The 23,008-nt window shown below is 44.8% G+C and overlaps 1 protein-coding gene across 2 annotated transcripts in view; it reads right to left on the bottom strand.

Moving 5' to 3' along the window:
- LOC128687770 (LIM/homeobox protein Lhx2-like) overlaps nt 1-23,008 on the bottom strand; it is a 581,158-nt gene that overhangs the window by 371,769 nt on the left and 186,381 nt on the right. For both annotated transcript variants that reach the window (XM_070079655.1, XM_070079703.1), the window contains exon 2: nt 1,649-2,004. In XM_070079655.1, the coding sequence (XP_069935756.1) occupies nt 1,649-1,857 (209 nt within the window). In that variant the 5' untranslated portion in view covers nt 1,858-2,004. The remainder of the gene's footprint in view (nt 1-1,648; nt 2,005-23,008) is intronic.

The following is a 23,008-nucleotide window of genomic DNA, read 5'->3' as shown; positions in this document are numbered from 1 at the left end:
CCTTTCATATTATATGAGGACTGAGCCTAAACAGAGGCGTAATCTCACAGTCGTTAAAAACAACTAATACAACTCCAGTCCAAAAAATATGGCAGCAAAGTACCATAGACCGCTGCCACTAAGGTTCCACACTATTAAAATTTTTGTAAGAGCTTTAAGAAGCAGGACCGCTAACCATATGGATTCACAACATTTGCAAAACCCAGGACAGCGTGGGCACAGAACAGCAGATTGTTCCTGTCTCTCTCTGGCAACTACTGGACCCTAACAACGTAGTCTTGGATGACCTGGAAGGCAAGAAGAAACCACGTTACAGTAAAAAGCTATCTTACCTAAACACTACTTGCCCCATTCTTTTCCCGTCATCCTCATTTCTGATAGACAGGTATATGAATGATGGTACTGTATCATCACTTTCAGACAATACCAGAATTTGTATGAGGAATGCATCTACTGAGAGTTCAGGAAATCTCCAAATGATCTAAATCAAGTCATCCAGTAGAAAACAATATGATATTTAATAAGGACAAATTTCAGTTACTCCGTTATGGTAAAGTTTTTGAAATAAATTCTAACAAACCAGTCAACAGTGTGAAAAACTAACTTGAAGGACTTAAGAGTGATAATGAGAGAAGGTCTCATTCTTAAGGATCACAAAAGTTTCATTATCATAACTGAGAGGAAAATGATAGGATAGATAACGAGAGCCTTCAAAATAAGAGATGTCAAGTTAATGATAGCCCAGTCGAAGCCACTTTCTCTCTAGACTGGAATATTGCTGTACACTAACAACTCATTTTAAGGCAGGTGACATTGCGGACTTAGACATTATACAGAAAACCTTGACTGCATGAATAAATTCAGATAAGCACCTAAATTGCGGGAATCGTTTGAAGTTCGTCTACCTATATTCCTCAGAATGCAGGCGAGAAAGGATCATAATTTATACCTGGAAAATTATTCAGAGACCGGTCCCAAATTTGTACCTGGAAATTTCCCTGAAAAAGCAAGAGGCTCGGCAGACGGTGCAAAAAAAACCCTATTGAAATCAGGGGTGCAATGAGTGCATATAAGGATAGCACAACAAGTGTAAGGGGCCCAAGACATTTCAACACCCCTCCCCTTCATACATAATGGATATTACCAATATATCCCTGGCTCTCTTTAAAGGAGAACTTGATAAGTTCCTTAATTAAGTCATGTCCTGATCAGCCGGGCTGTGGTCCGTACGTCAGACTGCGCGCAGCCATCAGTGCCAGCCTGGTACATCAAGCCTTGACCCATCAGAGGACTGTTCCGGGTTCAGGGCAAGAGACGATGACCCCCGAAAACATCCTCAGAGGTGTACTTCAGGATGCTACCCCCATCCACAAATGTCATCCCAGAAAGCCACCACTTACAGAACGCCACCACTCCCTGGTGTCTTCCGCAATATGTACCCTTGATACACAATAGACTGTAACACCTACTCTACCTCTGATGCACAGTAGCCTGTGTATCTTCCACTCTACATCTGGTATATAGCAAAGGGTATCTTCCACTCTATTCCTGATGCAGAGTAGTTTGGGTATCTATCACTCTACTTCTGATTCATAGTCTATCTTACTCTCTACATCTGGTACACAGCAACAAGGAGTAGTGTACTCACCTGAAGTAGTCATCTCTACAGTAGAGGTGTCCATGCTTGGCGAAGCACTTCTCCTCCAGTGGTTGGTGGCACTCCCAGCAGCGGAGGCAGGCACTGTGCCACACACCCTCTTGCGTCTTGGAGAACCAGCGCTCAGTAATGCGGCCCCGACACCCCACACACACCACCTCCTCCTGCCCCTGCTGCGACTCCTCCTGCCGGTCGAGCATCCTCCGGGGGGCACCGACGGGTGTCGTTCAGGAGGCCCTGTGTCGTCTGAAGGGGCCCTACGTCGTCTAGGAACCCCTCTTAGGTCGTTCAGGGGTGGGGACCCTGCTTGGTCTGGGAACCCTCAGGTCTTGCGAGGGTGAGCGACCCTGAGAGAGTAAGAGAGAGAGAAAAATATATTTGGTGATTTGTTTTACATAAAATGCTAAACCTAAACGAGAGAAAGAAAGAGAGAGAGAGAGAGAGAGAGAGAGAGAGAGAGAGAGAGAGAGAGAGAGAGAGAGAGAGAGAGAGAGAGAGAGGCACAAGTACGCTCGCACCTTGAGTATGCTCCACTTTCTTGGTTTGCCTGCCCCCCCCCCCTCTCATCTGCGACTGCTTGACAGAGTAGAGAACAGAGCAAGACGTCTCATCTCTCGCCTGGACCCATCCTGGATAGATCTGTCATTTCAGCAGAGCCTTCAACATAGGAGGGATGTGGGTGGCCTTACTGTTATGTACCACACTTGGATCCACTTCGAGGACAGCGTGAAACAAGCTTTTATGCCACAAGACGGGCAGAAAGCAGCAACTTCACTCTGGCTGTACCCTTCTCCAGAACTTCACTCCATCTGAGATCCTATATACCCAGGATGACTCGAGTATGGAACACATTCGTACAGCATAATGATGTCAACGAGATAAAGTCAGTTGATCAAATGAAAATGCTGGCCCACAGATGGCTCCAACTTCATCCTGTTCCCTACTTGTATGTCTCATAACAATAAAAATTCTTTCAAATGAGCTGATGTAGGTAACAGCTCTTAGCTTGCCAATAAAGTTAGGAATCCTTAGCCTGTAAATAGCTTGTCAATAAAGCTAGGGATCCTTAACCTTGTCAAACCCTGTGTAAAAAAAAAAAAAAAAAAAAAAAAGAGAGAGAAGTGGGTTGAGAGTAGGGAGACCAGGAAGTTGTAAGCAGCGTCAAGAGAGCAGCGAGCTCTTTGGCCACGACTGAACTAAATCTTATAGAGATTTACTGTGACTCAAGATTTTAACTCTTTTTTTGTGAGGGAGAAGATGAGTTTCAGGTTATCATAAAAACAATCATGGGACATTAACTAGTGTTACACACTGACTAATTATCCTTTCACCTCCTACCCTCTCACTCTTACCCGTCTCCTCTCTCACTCTTACTCCCTCTTTCACTTTTACCCTTTCCACTATTTTTTTGTGTTCCCCCTCTCGTTCTTATCCTCTCCTTTCTCTTTCCTTATCCTCGGACTTTCTTACCCTCTTCCTTCTCACTCTTACCCTCACCCTACTCATTATTACCCTCTCATTATTACCCTCTCCTCTTTTTTTTTACCTTCCCCCTCTAGTTCTTACCAGTCCCCTCTCACACTTACCCACTTCTCTCTCTCTTAGCCTCTCCCCTCTCGCTCCTACCCTCTCTCCTTTCTCCCTCTATCTTGCGTCATGCTAAGGGATCATATATATACTCAACTTAAACTTGAAACGCCCATAACAAAAATAAGCAGATGTAAATAATAGTACACTGAAGGGCAAGAGGAAGAGAGTATTATACAGAAAGCGCAAGGCAAAAATCACCCTCTCAGTTACACACATTCAGAAAGGAGGTATGAAACGAAATGAAATAATGAATGAAAGATAAGATGGATAAACCAGTTCTTCCTCCTAATCAGAGACGCTTCATTGTGGTTAAGGCAGTTAAGTGGGAGACTTATAAAGGCACTTTTAACAGTGACAGTCTGACGTAGTTTAAGCCTATGGGGCTCAGTGACTGCCAGTTTTCCTTTCGCGCCGCAGGACTTTATCGCCTCTTTTCTCCATGTTACTTCGTTTAGGCACGTTATAATTGTTCTTTAACAAACAGAGAACAACCAAACCTAGCCTCACCTAACTTATCTAACCTAGCCTAACTTAGCCTATGATGAAGTCTTAATATGAATCTCTGTGTTCAGTGAGCCATTAATCAGACGAAAGTTTGACTATCCTTATGAATTTTTTCATAAAGAGAATAAAATCCTTGTCATAATCTTCAAGTTTTACAACAAACACCTTAACCCCAGTCGACTTCAAAAAAGGAATCGATAGCATGATTATGTACTTTATCCTAGTGACAGACTCATGAAACCTCATTTTCTTCAAGAGCTGCAAGAAACCCCTATCACGTCCTCTGCATATTATATGGGAATTGAGCCTTGACAGAGGCGTCATCCCACTGCTGTTAAAAACAACAGACACAGTACCATTCAAAAAAAAAAAAAAGATGGCAGCAAAGCTATTGATTATAATGGAAAGAATTATAGACCGATGCTACTGACATCTCACAATATTATTTTTTTTTTTAAAGAGTTTACAGAAGCAAGATAAGGCTATTCTACACCCACTATGATGCTTAAAGGCTAGGCTATACCCGTCATTCACAGCATCACCCACTGTGATGCTACGAAGGCACACTATACCCACGATGATGCCCGATTGGAAAATAATTCAACAAGTCAGAGGGACCAACAGCAACAAGTGGAACATTATTCAACAAGTCAGAGGCATGGACAGGCAACAAGTGGACAATAATTCAACTAGTCAGAGGGACGAACAGACAACAAGTGGAACATAATTCAACAAGTGGAACATAACTCAACAAGTGGAACATAATTCAATAAGTGGACTATAATTCAACAGGTCAAAGGGACATACAATATTCAGCAAGTCATCTTATAAATACTCCTCAGACAGTTAACGAAGAAGCAACATCCATCATCTCAGCTTTGATTACCACGTCAAGTACTGTATACCATTACTGCTGCTACTGCTGCTAGTGCTGCTGCTGCTTCTGTTGCTACTATTGCTCAAGATTGATGGATTGAACACAACGACTCAAGGCTGAGGAGATCTGATTACGTCAAACTCCTTCTTATCTTCCACCATTCATCTCTGTACCGGACTGAGGAAGTCACTGGCTGGCGGAACGTTTCCTCTGTAAATATTCACAAATGTTGTACGAGTATCTAATTCTTCAACTTGTCAGTTTTCTAAACCATTTATACCATACTGCTGTTGCTGCTGCTCTTTCTGTTATTACTACTGCTGCTGGTGTTGTTGTTTCTGCTGCTGCTGCTGCTGCTGCTGCTGCTTTTGCTTTTGCTGCTATTACTGCTGCTGTTGTTGTCGTTTCTGCTGCTGCTGTTGCTGTTATTACTGTTGCTGCTATTTTTACTACCACTGCTGCTACTGCTGCTGTTGTTACTACTGCTGTTGCTAGTACTGTTACTGCAGCTGCTACCGTTATTACTGTTGCGACTGGTGTTACTACTACTGCTGCTACTATTACTACTACTGTTACTGCTGCTGTTGCTGCTGTGACAGCTACTGCTTTTACTACTGCTGTCAGTTCTGCTGATGCTACAGTTACTTCTGTTACAATGGCTGCTGCTGTTCCTACAGCAGCTGCTGCTGTTATTACTAATTATGCTGTTTCTCCTGCTGCTACTGGTACTACAGTTTCAACTATTGTTACTGCTGTTACTGCATTTGCTGCTTCTGCTGTTACTCCTATTAGTGCATTTAATACTTCTGTTGTTACTACTGCTGTTACTACTGATACAGTTGTTCAATTACTATTACTACTACAACTGCATTTACTGTTGCTGTTGTTACTACTACTGTTATTGCTACTGTTGCTGCCATTGCTGCTGTTACTATTGTTGCGACTACTACCACATCTACTGGCACTATTGGTGCTGATGCTGCTACTGCTGTTGCTGTTACTACTGCTGTGCTAATGCTTTTAGCGCTGCTAATGTGATTGCTGCTACTGTTACTGCTGCTTTTGCTTCTGGTGTTGTTGTTATTGTTGTTGCAGCTAATGCAGCTGTTTATGTTACTTCTACTGCTGTGTCTATACTTGAGCCTGTTGCTGTACCTGCAGCGGTTTGAGGCGTTTACCGACATAATTGAAATTACAGTCACACACTCCTCGGGTGATGCACTGAAGTTCCGGCTGATGTTGCTGCAAGGAACTGCGGCTATTGTTTCTGTTATTATGTTATTTTAAGTTATTAGGTTTGAAAGAGAGATACAAATAGGTAATAGGATGAAATTGGAGCCGTCTGTGGGCCAGAGATGAAATAAAGTCAGCTAATCCAATGAAATCGCTGGCCCTTAAATGATTCCAGCTTCATTCTATTCCCTATTTGCATGAGCTGAGGTAGGTAACAGCTCCTTGCTTGTACATGAAGGAAGGAACCTAACGCTGTAAAACCATTGTGTAGCAAAGAATACAGAAAGGAAAAAGAGAGAGTGTGAGAGAGTGAGAGAGAAAGAGCGAGAGAGAGAGAGAGAGAGAGAGAGAGAGAGAGAGAGAGAGAGAGAGAGAGAGAGAGAGAGAGAGAGAGAGAGAGAGAGACCACCTCAGGAGTCATACTGGTTCACTCGCTCGTCAAGAACGCTGGGCATCTTACATGAAATTTTCATATGTAAATTGATCAGACTGTTGGACATGGCAGACATAGCCGGTGCATAGCAAGCATAGCCGGGTGATACCTGGCATTGTGCAAGGTGAAGCACTATGTCCCAGGAAATGCCCTGGGTATTCCAACAATGCCTTTGTACATCTTTCCGCTGTGCACCACTCTCGCGAATTCCTGAGAGGAAAAAAATAGCTACTAGAATTCGTCAGTCATATTCGTTAACATTGTTATGTCAGACGACTGAGCTGGGGGTCCGTCGCTTGCCCAGGAGGAGGTAATTAAGCATGATCCGAGGAAGAGGAGGACGGCTTCGTCTCCTTGAATCGAGAGAATTTGAGTATCCTGAGAAGAAACCGCTAAATGCTTTTGGGTTTTATTTACCTGGGGAGCCGAGAGACCATCAGGTTTGAGCTGTCTCTAATTCCCTGGATCAAGAGCCCTTCATCGGCGTTAAGGCACGTTCCTTATCGAAATATGAAGGTGTTAGATGCACCGTGCACTGTGTGCACCACGTAACACAAGATATATTATGAAGCTGTCAGCTGCACTGTGCACCTTGTGCACCGTACAAGATATACAGTGAAAGTGTTAGAGGCACTGTGCACCATGTGCACCGTACAAGATATACAGTGAAAGTGGTACAGGCACTGTGCACCGTGTGCACCGTACAAGATATACAGTGAAAGTGTTAAGAGGCACTGTGCACTGTACAGGGTATAGTTAAAATGTTAGAGGAACTGTGCACTGTGTGCACCACGAATTCAACAGTAAATAATAAACAAAACAACGTGAGATCTTCACTGAGAGTGTTAACATGACTGTCAGCTGAGATAATATGAGGGACTGTCAGCTGAGATAATATGAGGCACTGTCAGCTAAGATAATATGAGGCACTGTCAGCTGAGATAATATGAGGCACTGTCAGCTGAGATAATATGAGGCACTGTCAGCTGAGATAATATGAGAGACTGTCAGCTGAGATAATATGAGAGACTGTCAGCTGAGATAAAAACCTTCAACAAATACTGGAGTACAAGAATACATGATGAGCTGTCAAGGTGAACTGTAGACTGTAGACTGTAGGAGAGAACAGCAGACTGTAGACTGTAGGAGAGAACAGCAGACTATAGACTGTAAGAGAGATAAACAGGAGACACACTAGCAGGAGAAAAAAGCATGAGACACACTAGCATTAGAGACACAAGTGGGAGAAACATAGGCAGGAGATATAGAAGCATGAAAGAGACACACAAACAAGAGAGACAAACAAGAGAGACAAACAAGAGAGAGACACAACCGTCATCACTGGCATCATCAAAGGCAGGAAAGTGTTAGGCTGCGCAGTCAACTACATCTGATTTTTTTGCTGTTATTGATTCTTGGGAACTACATTGTGCTGGTTTAGCCTCACCTCTTGATAATAATAATAATAATAATAATACTAATAATAATAATACTAATAATAATAATACTAATACTAATACTAATAATAATAATAATAATAATAATAATAATAATAATAATAATAATAATAATAATTATTATTATTATTATTATTATTATTATTATTATTATAAATAATATCGATAAATAAAATGAAAATAATTTCTCTTATTTTTTTATCCTTTGTAAGCTGGTATCCTGACTCAACTCATTTACAGGCTAAGAGAGTTTTATCCTACCTCAGCTCATTTGAAAGGTTGAGAGGAGTGTCAGCCTATTTTAGCTAGTTCTAAAACCATAACCAGGATGCCACATACAACGTTCGACTACACACAGGTACCTAGTTGCTGCTAGCTGAACAGAGGCAACAGTTGTGAGAAATATGACGAAATGCTAGCAACCCACTGCCTAGGTTAGTAAGATTCACGCAGCAGGCGCTTCTTCTTTTTCTTCTTCTTCTTCTTCTTCTTCTTCTTCTTATTATTATTATTATTATTATTATTATTATTATTATTATTATTATTATTATTATTATTATTATTATTGTTATTATTATTATTATGTTTAAAATAGGGTATTAGAAACAATAGTACGTTGTAAAAGCCCCTGTCCAAGATTCCTTAAAGTGGTCAGTATCGACCTTAGCCTAAGGGTCGATGGGATTATCGAAAGGGTTGATAAATGGCTGAGGGTCAAAAAAGAGGCCAGAAAATGTCTGGGGATGTGCTTTGCATTGTGCATCTGTGACCTTTCACCCTCCCCTTTGTCTCTCTCATCTCCCCTGTCTCAGTAAGGATATATATACGTTTACTGAGTGTTGTCCCTCACCTTAACCTCTGTCAGTCTCTGGCCTATTTAAGCTTCACTGGCCCGAAGAGATACTCAGCATTTTTCAAATTTATGGCAGCAAGAAGAGAGTGGAAACATATCACAGATGGTGACCTGGAGATATACACAACACGCCTTGACAAATTAAGAAAAGACTAAAATATGCTTTAAGCCCCATTACATAATGCAAGTTCCTGACTGGATTTTTACATTATTTGATCTGAAAATACAAAATGGGTATACTGAGTTTCAATTGCAGGATATGACAATGGACCTCGAATCAAAAGCATTGTCCTGAAGTAAAACTTAAGTGACTACTGGAGCAATGTCAATACTGTTGCTAAACACTTCCAGCTTCGTGCAGCTAATGCAATTCTATAGCAGAGGAACAGACTGAACCTGAAAGAGCGTGGTGACTTGCAACCAAAACTCATCAGTCTCCAACCAAATATCAGTGTCCTTGTTGATGCTCTTCAGATACATCCTTCCCATTAATGATATCAACAGTTTCACTAAACATAGGCATGTTAAATCCTATATTTTTCATAATTTAAATATCTATTCTTTATGAAGTCATTATTATTATTATTATTATTATAATTATTATTATTATTATTATTATTATTATTATTATTATTATTATTATTATTATTATTAATACTATTATTATTGCTATTATTAGTAGGACTATTAGTTAAAGTACTTTTTATAAAATTATTTTCATATAAATATTTGGAGGTCGACGAAAAATTTGAAACTTCATATGGGGTGGATGAGTTGAAGAGTTTGGGCGCCTCTGCCCAATACAATGCTATTAAAACCCTCCCGGTGGGCTTGTCTAAGTGATCCTCTCAGTCATTGTACGCTACTTATAATTTCATTAACAGTGTAATAAATGGTATCCCTCGCTTGAATATCATTTTAACCAGTATAATTTCCCAGATATATTTAATACTAATTAAATGGAGGTTAGGTGGAGGAGAGTGGCACTACCGGGAGGTGAATGAGATCATGCACCCACACCGGAGAGTGGCACTACCGGGAGGTGAATGAGATCATGCACCCACACCAGAGAGTGGCACTACCGGGAGGTGACTGAGGAGATCATGCACCCACACCAGAGAGTGGCACTGCCGGGAGGTGAATGAGATCATGCACCCACACCAGAGAGTGGCACTACCGGGAGGTGAATGAGATCATGCACCCACACCGGAGAGTGGCACTACCGGGAGGTGACTGAGGAGACCATGCACACACACCGGAGAGTGGCACTACCGGGAGGTGACTGAGGAGATCATGCACACACACCAGAGAGTGGCACTACCGGGAGGTGACTGAGGAGATCATGCACACACACCGGAGAGTGGCACTACCGGGAGGTGACTGAGGAGATCATGCACACACACCGGAGAGTGGCACTACCGGGAGGTGACTGAGGAGATCATGCACACACACCAGAGAGTGGCACTACCGGGAGGTGACTGAGGAGATCATGCACACACACCGGAGAGTGGCACTACCGGGAGGTGACTGAGGAGATCATGCACACACACCGGAGAGTGGCACTACCGGGAGGTGACTGAGGAGATCATGCACACACACCGGAGAGTGGCACTACCGGGAGGTGACTGAGGAGATCATGCACACACACCGGAGAGTGGCACTACCGGGAGGTGACTGAGGAGATCATGCACACACACCGGAGAGTGGCACTACCGGGAGGTGACTGAGGAGATCATGCACACACACCGGAGAGTGGCACTACCGGGAGGTGACTGAGGAGATCATGCACACACACCGGAGAGTGGCACTACCGGGAGGTGACTGAGGAGATCATGCACACACACCGGAGAGTGGCACTACCGGGTGGTGACTGAGGAGATCATGCACACACACCGGAGAGTGGCACTACCGGGAGGTGACTGAGGAGATCATGCACACACACCGGAGAGTGGCACTACCGGGTGGTGACTGAGGAGATCATGCACACACACCGGAGAGTGGCACTACCGGGTGGTGACTGAGGAGATCATGCGCACACACCGGAGAGTGGCACTACCGGGAGGTGAATGAGATCATGCACCCACACCAGAGAGTGGCACTACCGGGTGGTGACTGAGGAGATCATGCGCACACACCGGAGAGTGGCACTACCGGGAGGTGACTGAGGAGATCATGCACACACACCGGAGAGTGGCACTACCGGGAGGTGAATGAGATCATGCACCCACACCAGAGAGTGGCACTACCGGGTGGTGACTGAGGAGATCATGCGCACACACCGGAGAGTGGCACTACCGGGAGGTGAATGAGATCATGCACCCACACCAGAGAGTGGCACTACCGGGTGGTGACTGAGGAGATCATGCGCACACACCGGAGAGTGGCACTACCGGGTGGTGACTGAGGAGATCATGCACACACACCAGAGAGTGGCACTACCGGGTGGTGACTGAGGAGATCATGCACACACACCGGAGAGTGGCACTACCGGGAGGTGACTGAGGAGATCATGCACACACACCGGAGAGTGGCACTACCGGGTGGTGACTGAGGAGATCATGCACACACACCGGAGAGTGGCACTACCGGGAGGTGACTGAGGAGATCATGCACACACACCGGAGAGTGGCACTACCGGGAGATGACTGAGGAGATCATGCACACACACCAGAGAGTGGCACTACCGGGAGGTGACTGAGGAGAACATGCACACACACCAGAGAGTGGCACTACCGGGAGGTGACTGAGGAGAACATGCACACACACCAGAGAGTGGCACTACCGGGAGGTGACTGAGGAGAACATGCACACACACCAGAGAGTGGCACTACCGGGAGGTGACTGAGGAGATCATGCACACACACCAGAGAGTGGCACTACCGGGAGGTGACTGAGGAGATCATGCACACACACCAGAGAGTGGCACTACCGGGAGGTGACTGAGGAGATCATGCACACACACCAGAGAGTGGCACTACCGGGTGGTGACTGAGGAGATCATGCACACACACCGGAGAGTGGCACTACCGGGAGGTGACTGAGGAGATCATGCACACACACCAGAGAGTGGCACTACCGGGAGGTGACTGAGGAGATCATGCACACACACCGGAGAGTGGCACTACCGGGAGGTGACTGAGGAGATCATGCACACACACCGGAGAGTGGCACTACCGGGAGGTGACTGAGGAGATCATGTACCCAGACCTGTGCGACGTGGTTGTTTGGTTGCTTGTGTGGCTGACTAATTGATTAGCTGGACGACAGGTTCATTAGCTGGCTGATTGGGTGTTTAAGTGATTTAGTTAGTTTAGTTAGTTACTTTACTGGCTGATTTGTTGATTGGTTGGTTAGTTAAAGAACAAAATAGGCTCACTGCTGTGATTGAAACAATACTCAGTCAATGGTCCAAGCCGGACCGACATGTCGTAATTTTCAGCCTATTATGTGTGTGTTATTTGTGTATTGTTAGTTGGTAAGATGGCTGGCTGACTAGGTGGCTAGATGGCTGGCTGACTAGGTGGCTAGATGGCTTGCTGACTAGGTGGCTATATGGTTGGCTGGCTAGGTGGCTAGATGGCTGGCTGACTAGGTGGCTAGATGGCTGGCTGACTAGGTGGCTAGATGGCTGGCTGACTAAGTGGCTAGATGGCTGGCTGACTAGGTGGTTAGATGGCTGGCTGACTAAGTGGCTAGATGGCTGGCTGACTAGGTGGCTAGATGGCTGGCTGACTAGGTGGCTATATGGCTGGCTGACTAGGTGGCTAGATGGCTGGCTGACTAGGTGGCTATATGGCTGGCTGACTAGGTGGCTAGATGGCTGGCTGACTAGGTGGATAGATGGCTGGCTGACTAAGTGGCTAGATGGCTGGCTGACTAGGTGGCTAGATGGCTGGCTGACTAGGTGGCTAGATGGCTGGCTGACTAGGTGGCTAGATGGCTAGCTGACTAGGTGGCTAGATGGCTGACTGACTACGTGTCTAGATGACTGACTGACTAGGTGGTTAGATGGCTGGCTGACTAGGTGGCTAGAAGGTTGGCTGACTAGGTGGCTAGAAGCCTGGCTGACTAGGTGGCTAGATGGCTGACTGACTAGGTGGCTAGATGGCTTGCTGACTAGGTGGCTAGATGGCTTGCTGACTAGTTGGCGATGGCTGGCTGAATAGGTGGCCAGATGGCTGACTGACTGGATGGATAATTAGCTGGCTGACTGGTTAATTAGTATGCTGCTAACTGGCTGGTTAGTTCGATGTCTGCCTGGTTGGTTAGTTGACTTGCTGACTGATTGGTTAGTTGACTGGCTGACTGACTGGTCAGTTGGCTGGCTAACTGGCTGATTAGTTGTCAGGCTGATTACTAGCTTCTTGACTGAAAAGCTGTTTCACTGAAGAGCCGACTGTCTAGCTTACTGACTGCCTGACGATCTGACTGACTGTCTAGCTTACTGACTAGGTGACGATCTGACTGACTGTCTAGCTTACTGACTAGGTGACGATCTGACTGACTGTCTAGCTTACTGACTGCCTGACGATCTGACTGACTGTCTAGCTTACTGACTAGGTGACGTGCTGACGGGCGAGTTTACTGACTAGGTTCTTTGCTGACTCTAGTTTACTAACTACCTGTAGTGCAGACTCTAGCTTACTGACTAACTGACTTGTTGACTCTAGGATATCTACTGCCTACGAGCTGACTAACTTTCTGACTACTTGACGTGCTGACTCTAGCTTGCTGACACGACTAGTTGACGTGCTTACTGACTGGCTGACTTGCTGACTAACTGACGTGCTTACTGGCTGGCTGACGTCCTTACTAACTGGATGACGTGCTTATTGACTGGCTGACTTAGTTATCGATTGGCTGACGCACTTACTGGCTCACGCACTTACTGGCTCACGCACTTATTTACTGGTTGACGTGCTTATTGACTGCCTGACGTGCTTACCTACGGACTGACGTGCTTACTGACCAGCTGATGTGCTTACTGACATGACTAATGTGCTTTACTGACTGACTGACGTGCTTATTGACTAGCTGACATTCTTTATTATTGGCTGACGTGCTGACTGAGTAGCTGACGTTATTTCTGACTGGCTGACTTGCTGACTAACTGGCTGACGTACTTATTTACTGGCTGACATGCTTTCCGACCGGCTGACGTGCTTACTGACAGGCTGACGTGCTTATTGATTAGCTGACGTGTTTACTGACTGATTGCCGTGCTTACTGACTGGTTGGTGTATTTACTGGCTGCCTCACGTGCTTACTAACTGGATATCGTACTGACTTACTGGATGATGCACTTAATAACATGATTAACATGCTTACTGGCTAGCTGATGTACTTATTGACTGTCTGACGTGCTTACAGACAGGCTGACATGCTTACTGACTAGCTGACGTACTTAGTGTCTTGCTGACGTGCTTACTGAGCGGTTGATGTGCTTACTGACTGGCCGACCTGCTTGCTAACTGACTGACGTGTTTACTGACTGGCTAATATGTTTACTGATTGGTTGATGTGCTTACTGACTAACTGACGTACTTAGTGCCTTACTGACGTGCTTACTGAGTGGCTGACTTGCTTACTGACTGGCTGACCTGCTTACTAACTGACTGACGTGTTTACTGACGTTACTGTTTACTGACGTTACTGTTTACTGACGTTACTGTTTACTGACGTTTCTGTTTACTGAAGAGCTGACGTACTGGTCTCTACCTTGTGGCTGGCGACAGATACATGTGGTCCTGATTAGGGAAAGGAGCTGCTGTAATACCCTGAGTTATACCCCGAGTGATACCTCAGGAAATACCCTGGGTAATTCCATGGTGATACCCTAGGGAGATGCCCTGGGTGATACCCCGGGTGATTCCCTGGGTGGTGCCCTGGGTGACACCACATTTAAAGCCACGGTGATACCCTGGGAGGTACACTGGGTGATATCCCGGGTGATACCCGCAACCACTACCATACCCCACCATATTTCTTCCGTCCCTCTCTGCAGTAGAGAGAAAGAGAGAAAGAGAGACAGAGAGATTATTATGAAGAAAGAGTACTGGAACCGATTTTGATGAAAATAGAAGTGATGTGGACAAGGATGACATGATCACGACGTTCAAGATACTCAGAGATTTGCAAGCATAGATAGAGACAAACTTTCTGAAATGCGAGAGACAGGATAAAAGCGAAATAGACGGAAGTTTAAAATGTAGATGAGAAATTGCCATGTAGAGACATCCATCTCAGTGATACAGTGACAGACGAGGGAACGATAATGGTGGAGGTAAACTCCATACATAGTGTAAAGAGCAGATAATAATAGGGCCCGAGAATCCAGGAACAAATAACATAAGTAAATATAATTTAATTCGAAGGTCCAGGAGTTGAGACTCCAACCCAGCGAACACAACTCGGTGATTGCAAATCGGTGACAACAACACACACACACACACACACACACACACACACACACATACAATCCACACGCCGTACCCACTGCCCCTACCCCCCTCAACACAAACTCCACCTTCAGAGCAACCCCCCATAGTTCTTCGCCATGTCTCCCGCTTCCCCAACGTCAACGTTCTCCCCAGACCACAGTTTTAGAGAAGAAGTTAAAGGTTTCGTATACGAATGCCGACGGAATAACAAATAAATGTGAGGAGGGGCATGAAACAATCAAGGAGACGTCCCCAGACACTCGCAGAAACGAAACTCGCCGGGATGATAACAGACGCAATCTTTCCACCAGGATATTAGATCCTGAGGAAAGACAGAGTGAGCAGAGGGGGAGGAGAAGTTACACTGCTCATTCAAAAACGGTGGAAATTTGAGGAAATGGAAGGAATGGACAGAATGAGCAAAAGGGACTACATAGTAGGTACAATTCAGTCTGGGGGCCCTAAGGTGGTAATTACAGTGATGTACAACCCGTCACAGAACTGTCGGAGGCCAAGAGAAAATGAAGAGAGCAATAGAGCAATGGTGGACACACTAGCTGAGGCGGCCAGAAGAGCTCACACAGGTAGAGCAAAGTTACTAGTCATGGGTGATTTCAGTCACAAAGAGATTGACTGGGAAAACCTGGGGCCACATGGGGATCCCGAAACATGGAGAGCCAAGATGGTGGATATGGTACTGGAAAATCTCATGCATCAACATGTTAGGGACACTACCAGAGAGAGAGAGGTGAGGATGAACCAGCAAGACTGGACCTCATATTCACCTTGAGTAGTTCAGACATCATGGACATCACATACGAAAAGACCCTTGGAGCTAGTGAACATGTGGTTCTGAGTTTTAAATACTTCCTGCAAGAGGTTCAGTGGGAAAGAGAACTGGTAGGAAAAATCAGTAAACAAAATGATGGACTACATGACAACAAAATGCAAGGAGGCAGAGGAGAGGTTTGTTCCTGTGGCATGCAAAGAGTATGTTAAATTTTATTCAGTGTATGTACATACTCCCCATATAGGCTGCCTCCCAACCAGCGAACCAGATGCTACGGGTTTAAAGTAAGGGTACCCATCGTTAAATCAGTAACTTGGTTCATTAACCAATCACAGGCAGACCTGCTAAGTGCTGAGGTGACATGGTTTCACTCGAAGTAAGCACTTGCCAGACTCACATAGCAGCTGGTTGAGCATGGTGCTCTCTCTCTCTCTCTCTCTCTCTCTCTCTCTCTCTCTCTCTCTGAGGCTTTTGTCTTTGGCTTTATCATCGTGTGGTACACTTACATTTCAACTTCTGTACATAGTGTACATATCAGTATATAAACATTTGATGGAGGAAAATATAACTTAAATATTCAGCTGAGTTTGCTTTGCTCCACCCCATTATGACCAGGTCAATAGGTCATTATTACCTGTGTTCATAATATGAGAAGCTCTGTCCGGGAGCTGGAGCTGGAGCTGAAGTTGGTCTTAGTATCGTTCACATAGCCTTGCTATCGCTCGGCATTGCTTGTCAGCCTTGTTATCGCTTTCGTTATTGAATGTCAGCCTTGCAATCACTTTCATTATTCCTTGTCAGCCTTGCTATTGTGTGTATATCCTGCAGTCGTATTGTGCATTACTGCTTGTTGCGTGTACTGCAAACAGCGTGTTACGTTGGGGTTAATGCCACCTACGCGAGTCAGACGGTTGGTGTCAGAATATACACTATTAAATCTACCCAAACTATCTCTACAGAATTGCTGGCGAATTGCTCACTCTGTTGGTCTAGAATATCAACGGACTATCATTGCTGAGCAGCTTCAGGACATTATTTGTACAAGTTAATAGGTGAAGCAACGATGGTGCACCAAACAGGATTAACAGGATTAAGGATTAACAGGAGCTGTTAATCGCAGATCTCCACTTAGGTTCCATCATAATATGGGAGGGACAACACCAGAGCAACCTTACCAGCAATCTCGTGAAGCAGGTGCATCGAGTTTGTCTCAGGGAAAGTCCGCTTCATTGATGCTTGAGTTAGCCAAACTCAATCGAAACAACCAGGAAGCAACGATCATTTGCTAGGGAGGAGTTTGATAGGGAGAAGGAGAGGAGGCAATTTAAGCAGACTGTGGATGACTTTAGCGTGCAAAAGGCAGCACAGCTAGTTCCTCATTTTGTTGAAGCTGAGCCTGAACAGTTTTTTGAGGCATCTGAAAACCAGGCTTGAGCATTAAGGTGGCCTGAGAAGCAGTGGGCAGCATTGGTGCATACTGCATTGTATGGTAAGGCACAAGGGCTCATATCTGTGTTGAATAATGAGGAATTTGTCAACTGTAGGGTGGTTAAAACCACGGTTCTTGGGGCTTATCAGTGTATTCCCATCAAGTACAGGAGGGAATTCAAATTCGGCTAACGTCAGCTGGGTCAGTCTCATGTAGGCTTTGCAAGGCAGCAGTCGAAAGCCTTCACCAAGTAGTACAAGACAAGTGGTGTCGCCATTTTTCTGATCTAGTACAGTTACTTTTGGTGGATAACCTGCTGGAATCGGTTGGACCAGAGGTTAGAGTCTTTCTTGAAGATCATTCGTTGACCACTGTACTGGAAATAGCCAGGCTGGCTGACAGTTTTGAGACTTACCGCTCCTTGTCCAAGCAGTCTTATCTTTCTTCCCAACAGCCTGGCATGAGTAGAGATCATCAGAGAAGACTTCCTGATTGGAGGACAAAGTGGCAGGACGAAGGTGAACGACGACACCAACCAACGAAGTCACCTGGTGAGCCACAATGTCAAACTCATGGTCAACCTGGTGAGTGACATCAGACTCATGTTCAACATGGTGAACAACGACGTCAGTACACAGACTGGCGCCAACCACAAAATCAGCAGGGATTCAAAGTAAAGTACGCGGTCTGACTGTAATTGTTTCTGACGGATTTCCTATGAAAGATGTCGTGTTATTACTGGGTAATAACATTATTAATTTTGCCAAGTGTCCAGAACCTATAATGTCTAATCCTTCTCCGATGTTCGCCATAACTCGGGCAAAATCTCAAGGGATGTCTGTTGAGAATGCTGACCCATCCACGGACGACTCTGATCTAGAACTAGACAATTTGTTTTACAAGGAAAACTGGCCAGAACCTCGTAAATTTTGTGAACAGATGCAGATCAAGCCTTCCTATTATGGGGTTGCAGGATTGCCAGATATCTCTGTCTCCAGGCCTGAGGAATTGTCCTTCCGGGAAGAAAAGCGAAAAGACCCTCCCTTGAATTTTGCTTTTCAGACAGCCATGGGTGAATCTCCCCCAGATCACCCAGTCAAATATAAAATTAAAAATGACTTCTTAATCTGTACAGAGATTGGCAAGTAGGTAGAGGGAAAGCAAAAGACAGATTGGTAGTTCTTAAAAAGTTTCGATCACAAATATTAAATATAGCTCACAATTCTTCGTTAGGAGGACACTTAGGAATTACCAAAACCTTGTATAGAATACTAAAAGAGCTTACTGGCCAAAAAAAGGCAAGATGTGAAAAATCACATCCACTTTTGTAGGGAATGTCAGCAAGTAGAGAAACCTGGACACCCCATTAAACCTGCACCACTTCATCCTTATACCTGCAGATGGAGAACCTTTTGCACAGATAATCATTGACTAAGTCCAAGTCTGGGAACCAGTACTTATTCACTGTTATGGACAAAGTTACTAGGTATCCAGAAGCAGTCCCAATGCGCAGTATCAACATCAAAGCTATTCTTAACGCCCTAACTAAATTTATCTCCTGCTTCGGCATTCCTAAGTCTATTCAGAGTGAACAAGGTGCTATTTTTACTGCCATAGCGTTTAGAGAAGCATTAACTAGGCTAGGAATAATTCATAAATTATCCACTGTCTATCATCCTCAGTCCCAAGACGCTTTGGAAAGATTTCATCAGACATTAAAAACCATGATGAGAACTTATTCAGGGAGGTATTCACAGTGAAAATAGAGAGGATTCCAACAAACCGAGGTAGTAGGGCGCACTAGCAAATGCTGGACACACTGCATACAGCCGAGGAAAAGGTGAAGAAACTGTTAAGGGAACTAGATACCTCGAAAGAGGTGGGCCCAGATAATATGTCTCCTTGGGTCCTGTGAGAGGAAGCAGATGCACTGTGTGTGCCACTAACAACAATCTTCAGTAGATCTTCCGTAACAGGGCAACTGCCTGAGGTATGAAAGACAGCAAATGTAGTCCCAATCTCTGAGAAAGGAGACAAACATTCTGCACTAAATTACAGATCAGTATTGCTAACATGTATAGAATGAAAATTTATGGAGAAGATTATCAAGAGAAAAGTAGTGGAGCACCTGGAAAGGAATGGACTCATACATATCAACCAGCATGGCTTCAGGGAAGGAAAATCCTGTGTCCCAAACGTATTGGAGTTCTGTGACAAGGTAACAGATGTATGATAGAAGAGAGAAGGATTGGTCTACCTGGAGTCTACCTGGAGGTTATTCCGGGGATCAACGCCCCCGCGGCCCGGTCCACGACCAGGCCTCCCGGTAAATCAGGGCCTGATCAACCAGGCTGTTACTGCTGGCCGCACGCAGTCCAACGTACGAACCACAGCCCGGCTGATCCGGCATTAACTTCAGGTATCTGTCCAGCTCTCTCTTGAAGGCAGCCAGGGGTTTATTGGTAATTTCCCTTATGCTTGGTGGGAGGCTGTTGAACAGTCTTGGGCCCCAGACACTTATGGTGTTTTCTCTTAGTGTACCAATGGCACCCCTACTTTTAATTGGGGGTATTTTGCATCGCCTGCCCAGTCTTTTACTTTCGTAGGGAGTGATTTCTGTGTGCAGATTCGGCGTCTTTTTGTACTGTAAGAAGGCTTTCGACACAGTACCACACAAGAGACTGATTGAAAAGCTAGAGGAGCAGGCAGGAATAAGAGGGAGAGGACAGGAATAGATCAAGGAATACCTTACAGGAAGGAAACAACGATTGTCGTTTCGAGGCGTGGTGTCAGAGTAAGTGGATGTGTTAAGTGAGGCTCCACAAGGGTCAGTCCTAGGTCCGATGCTGTTTCTTGTATATGTGAATGACATGAAGGAAGGGACAAATTCAGAGGTGTCTTTGTTTGCAGGCAATGTGAGGCTAATGAGGAGGCTACAAAGGGACGAGGATCAAATAAGCCTACAAGGGTATCTGGACAGCCTGCAAGCTTGGTTCAATAAATGGCTCCTGGAGTTTAAACTCGGCAAATGCAAAGTAATGAAACTTTGGGAAAAACAAAGAAGACAGCAAATGGAGAACAGCCTAAGAGGTTAGAAGCTGTAAATCTCACTGATGAAAAAGAATCTTGGGGTAAGCACCAAATCGAGCACATCTCCTGAGGCGCATATCAACCGTATAACTGCTGCAGCATACGGGCGCCTGGCAAACCTGAGAATTGCGTTTCCACATTTAAGTAAGGAGACATTTACGACACAAAACCATGTACGTCAGGCCCATATTGGAGTATGCAGCACCAGATCAGACACGTCAAAAAATTGAAGAAAGTGCAAAGGTTTGCAACAAGACTAGTCCCGGAGCTTAGGGGTTTGTTCTACGAGGAGAGGTTAAGGAAACTTAATCTGGGGATCAGGAGGGACACGGGGTACATGGGAATGACATAAAATACTGGAAGGAATTGACAAGATGGATAGCGACAGAATGCTTCCGAGATGTGACACAGCAACAAGGGGTCACAACCGGAAGCTGAAAACTCAGATGAATCACAGGGATATTAGGAAGTACTTCTTCAGTCACAGAGTCGTCAGGAAGTGGAACAATCTGGAGAGTGATGTAGTGGAGCCAAGATTCATACATAGCTTTAAGAAGAGGTATGATAAAGTTCAAGGAGCAGCAGCAGGAGAGTGGATCTAGTAGCGACCAGTGAAGAGGCGGGGCCAGAAGCTATAGCTCGAGCCCTGCAACCACAATTAGGTGAGTTTAATTAGGTTACTACACAAACACAGACACAGACACACACAGACACACACAGACACACACACACAGACACACACACACACACACACACACACACACACACACACACACACACACACACACACACACAGACACACACACACACACACACACACACACACACACACACACAGACACACACACACACACACACACACAGACACACACACACACACACACACACACACACACACGTGTAGGGACGATAAACGTATACATCAGGTAGGTTACTACCACTTAGAAGAAACAAAGAATTAAAGCGTAACATATTGCTCACATAAAATGCTACGAATGTCCTGTGTCGTACCTTCAACGAGAGAGTGAGAGACAGACAGAGAGAGAGACAGAGACAAAGATAGAGCGATATTAGCTGTGTATTAGCCATGGACATTGCTAGTTACTTCGACCGAGTAAGGTATCAGGGACTCGGGAAAAATCTGCAAGCACTTGGCTTTGTACTTCACCTCTTTAGTGAGAACCTTCCAAGCACAGTGGCTCACTAAGAGGCAGAATCTTTGTACAAGCCACTTAGTGGGTGCCAGTGGTCCATAAATATGTGTGCTTGTTTGATTGTTATTAATGTCTACTTCAATGATCCACCTCACCTCATCCCTAAATCTCATGGTGATTGATGAACTTGCTTTCAGACACATCAGTCACCAATATACAACTATTTCAAGCTACAAATGTAACTTATAGCTATGTAAATCTGGGGGAAAAAATGGCAGGTTATATTTCCTGCTGAGAAAACACAAATGATTAAGGTCTCTAGGCAGCATTATGTTGAAACTGAGGCTGTGGTAAGAGTGAATGGAAATGTTGACGTGGATATCCCATGAGTGAAAAATGACTGAAATGTCTATGAAGTATTGCCTGGAAAACTCTTGCAAAGCATACAGTTTCTTAGAAGGCTTCCCTACTCTTCCTTCCGCCTGCCGTATCTTATCTACGACCTATAGACGGACGAGAACCCTGTCAGCCTATGTCTTTCGCCTGAACCCAGTCTGGATGGATCTAGAACTTCAGCTGAACCTTAGACACCGGAGAGTTGTCAAGGCACCAGAGTCGGCTCCTCTTCTCGGACAGCGAGAGGACAGCATCTATACAACAAATCGGGCAGCAAACAACAACTACACTTCTTAAGACCATCATGTTGGCTGTAATCATTCATTCGTAGAATAACTCGAGTCTGAAACATGCTCTCAAAGCATGCAAACATTACTGAAATAGTCAATCAACAAAATGAAATTTCTGGTCCACAGCTGGCCCCAACTTCGTACTGTTTCCTACTTATATATGTCGTAACAAAAATTATATGATAAAAACAATGCTAGTGGAAACTCTTAATGAGTTGACGAAGACGACTTCTTTTGAGCTTGAAAATAAAGTTAAGAGTTTTTACCTGATACTGTAAATACTGTTAATGAAAAGAAAAGAGAGAGAGAGAGAGAGAAAATGAGAGAGGTGGGGAAAGGGGAATCAATCGCCAACCAGACTGACTACTGAGAAATACGATGACAAAGTATGTTTATTTTGGAATGTTAGGCGTGACAGATGTTGACTTGGCAGAATGCCCGTGAGAGAGGGAAGCAGGAAGGGAAGGTGAGGGAGTTGAAGGGAATGAGTGAAGGAAGAAGAGAAAAATGAAGGGAAGGAGTGAAGGAAGAAGAGAAAAATGAAGGGAAGAGGATCATCTAGTGACTGGTGTCACATAGTGGAGAGGGTCATCCAGTGACTGGTATTACATAGTGGAGAGGATCATCCAGTGACTGGTGTCACATAGTGGAGAGAGTCATCCAGTGACTGGTGTCACATAGTGGAGAGGGTCATCCAGTGACTGGTGTCACATAGTGGAGAGGGTCATCCAATGACTGGTGTCACATAGTGGAGAGGGTCATCCAGTGACTGGTGTTACATAGTGGAGAGGGTCATCCAGTAACTGGTATCATGT

Source organism: Cherax quadricarinatus, chromosome 1, assembly GCF_038502225.1.
Source record: "Cherax quadricarinatus isolate ZL_2023a chromosome 1, ASM3850222v1, whole genome shotgun sequence".
In the NCBI taxonomy this organism is placed as follows: Eukaryota; Metazoa; Arthropoda; class Malacostraca; order Decapoda; family Parastacidae; genus Cherax; species Cherax quadricarinatus.
The sequence above is the reverse complement of the archived record's forward strand: the minus strand, read 5'-3'. Positions and strand labels throughout refer to the sequence as shown.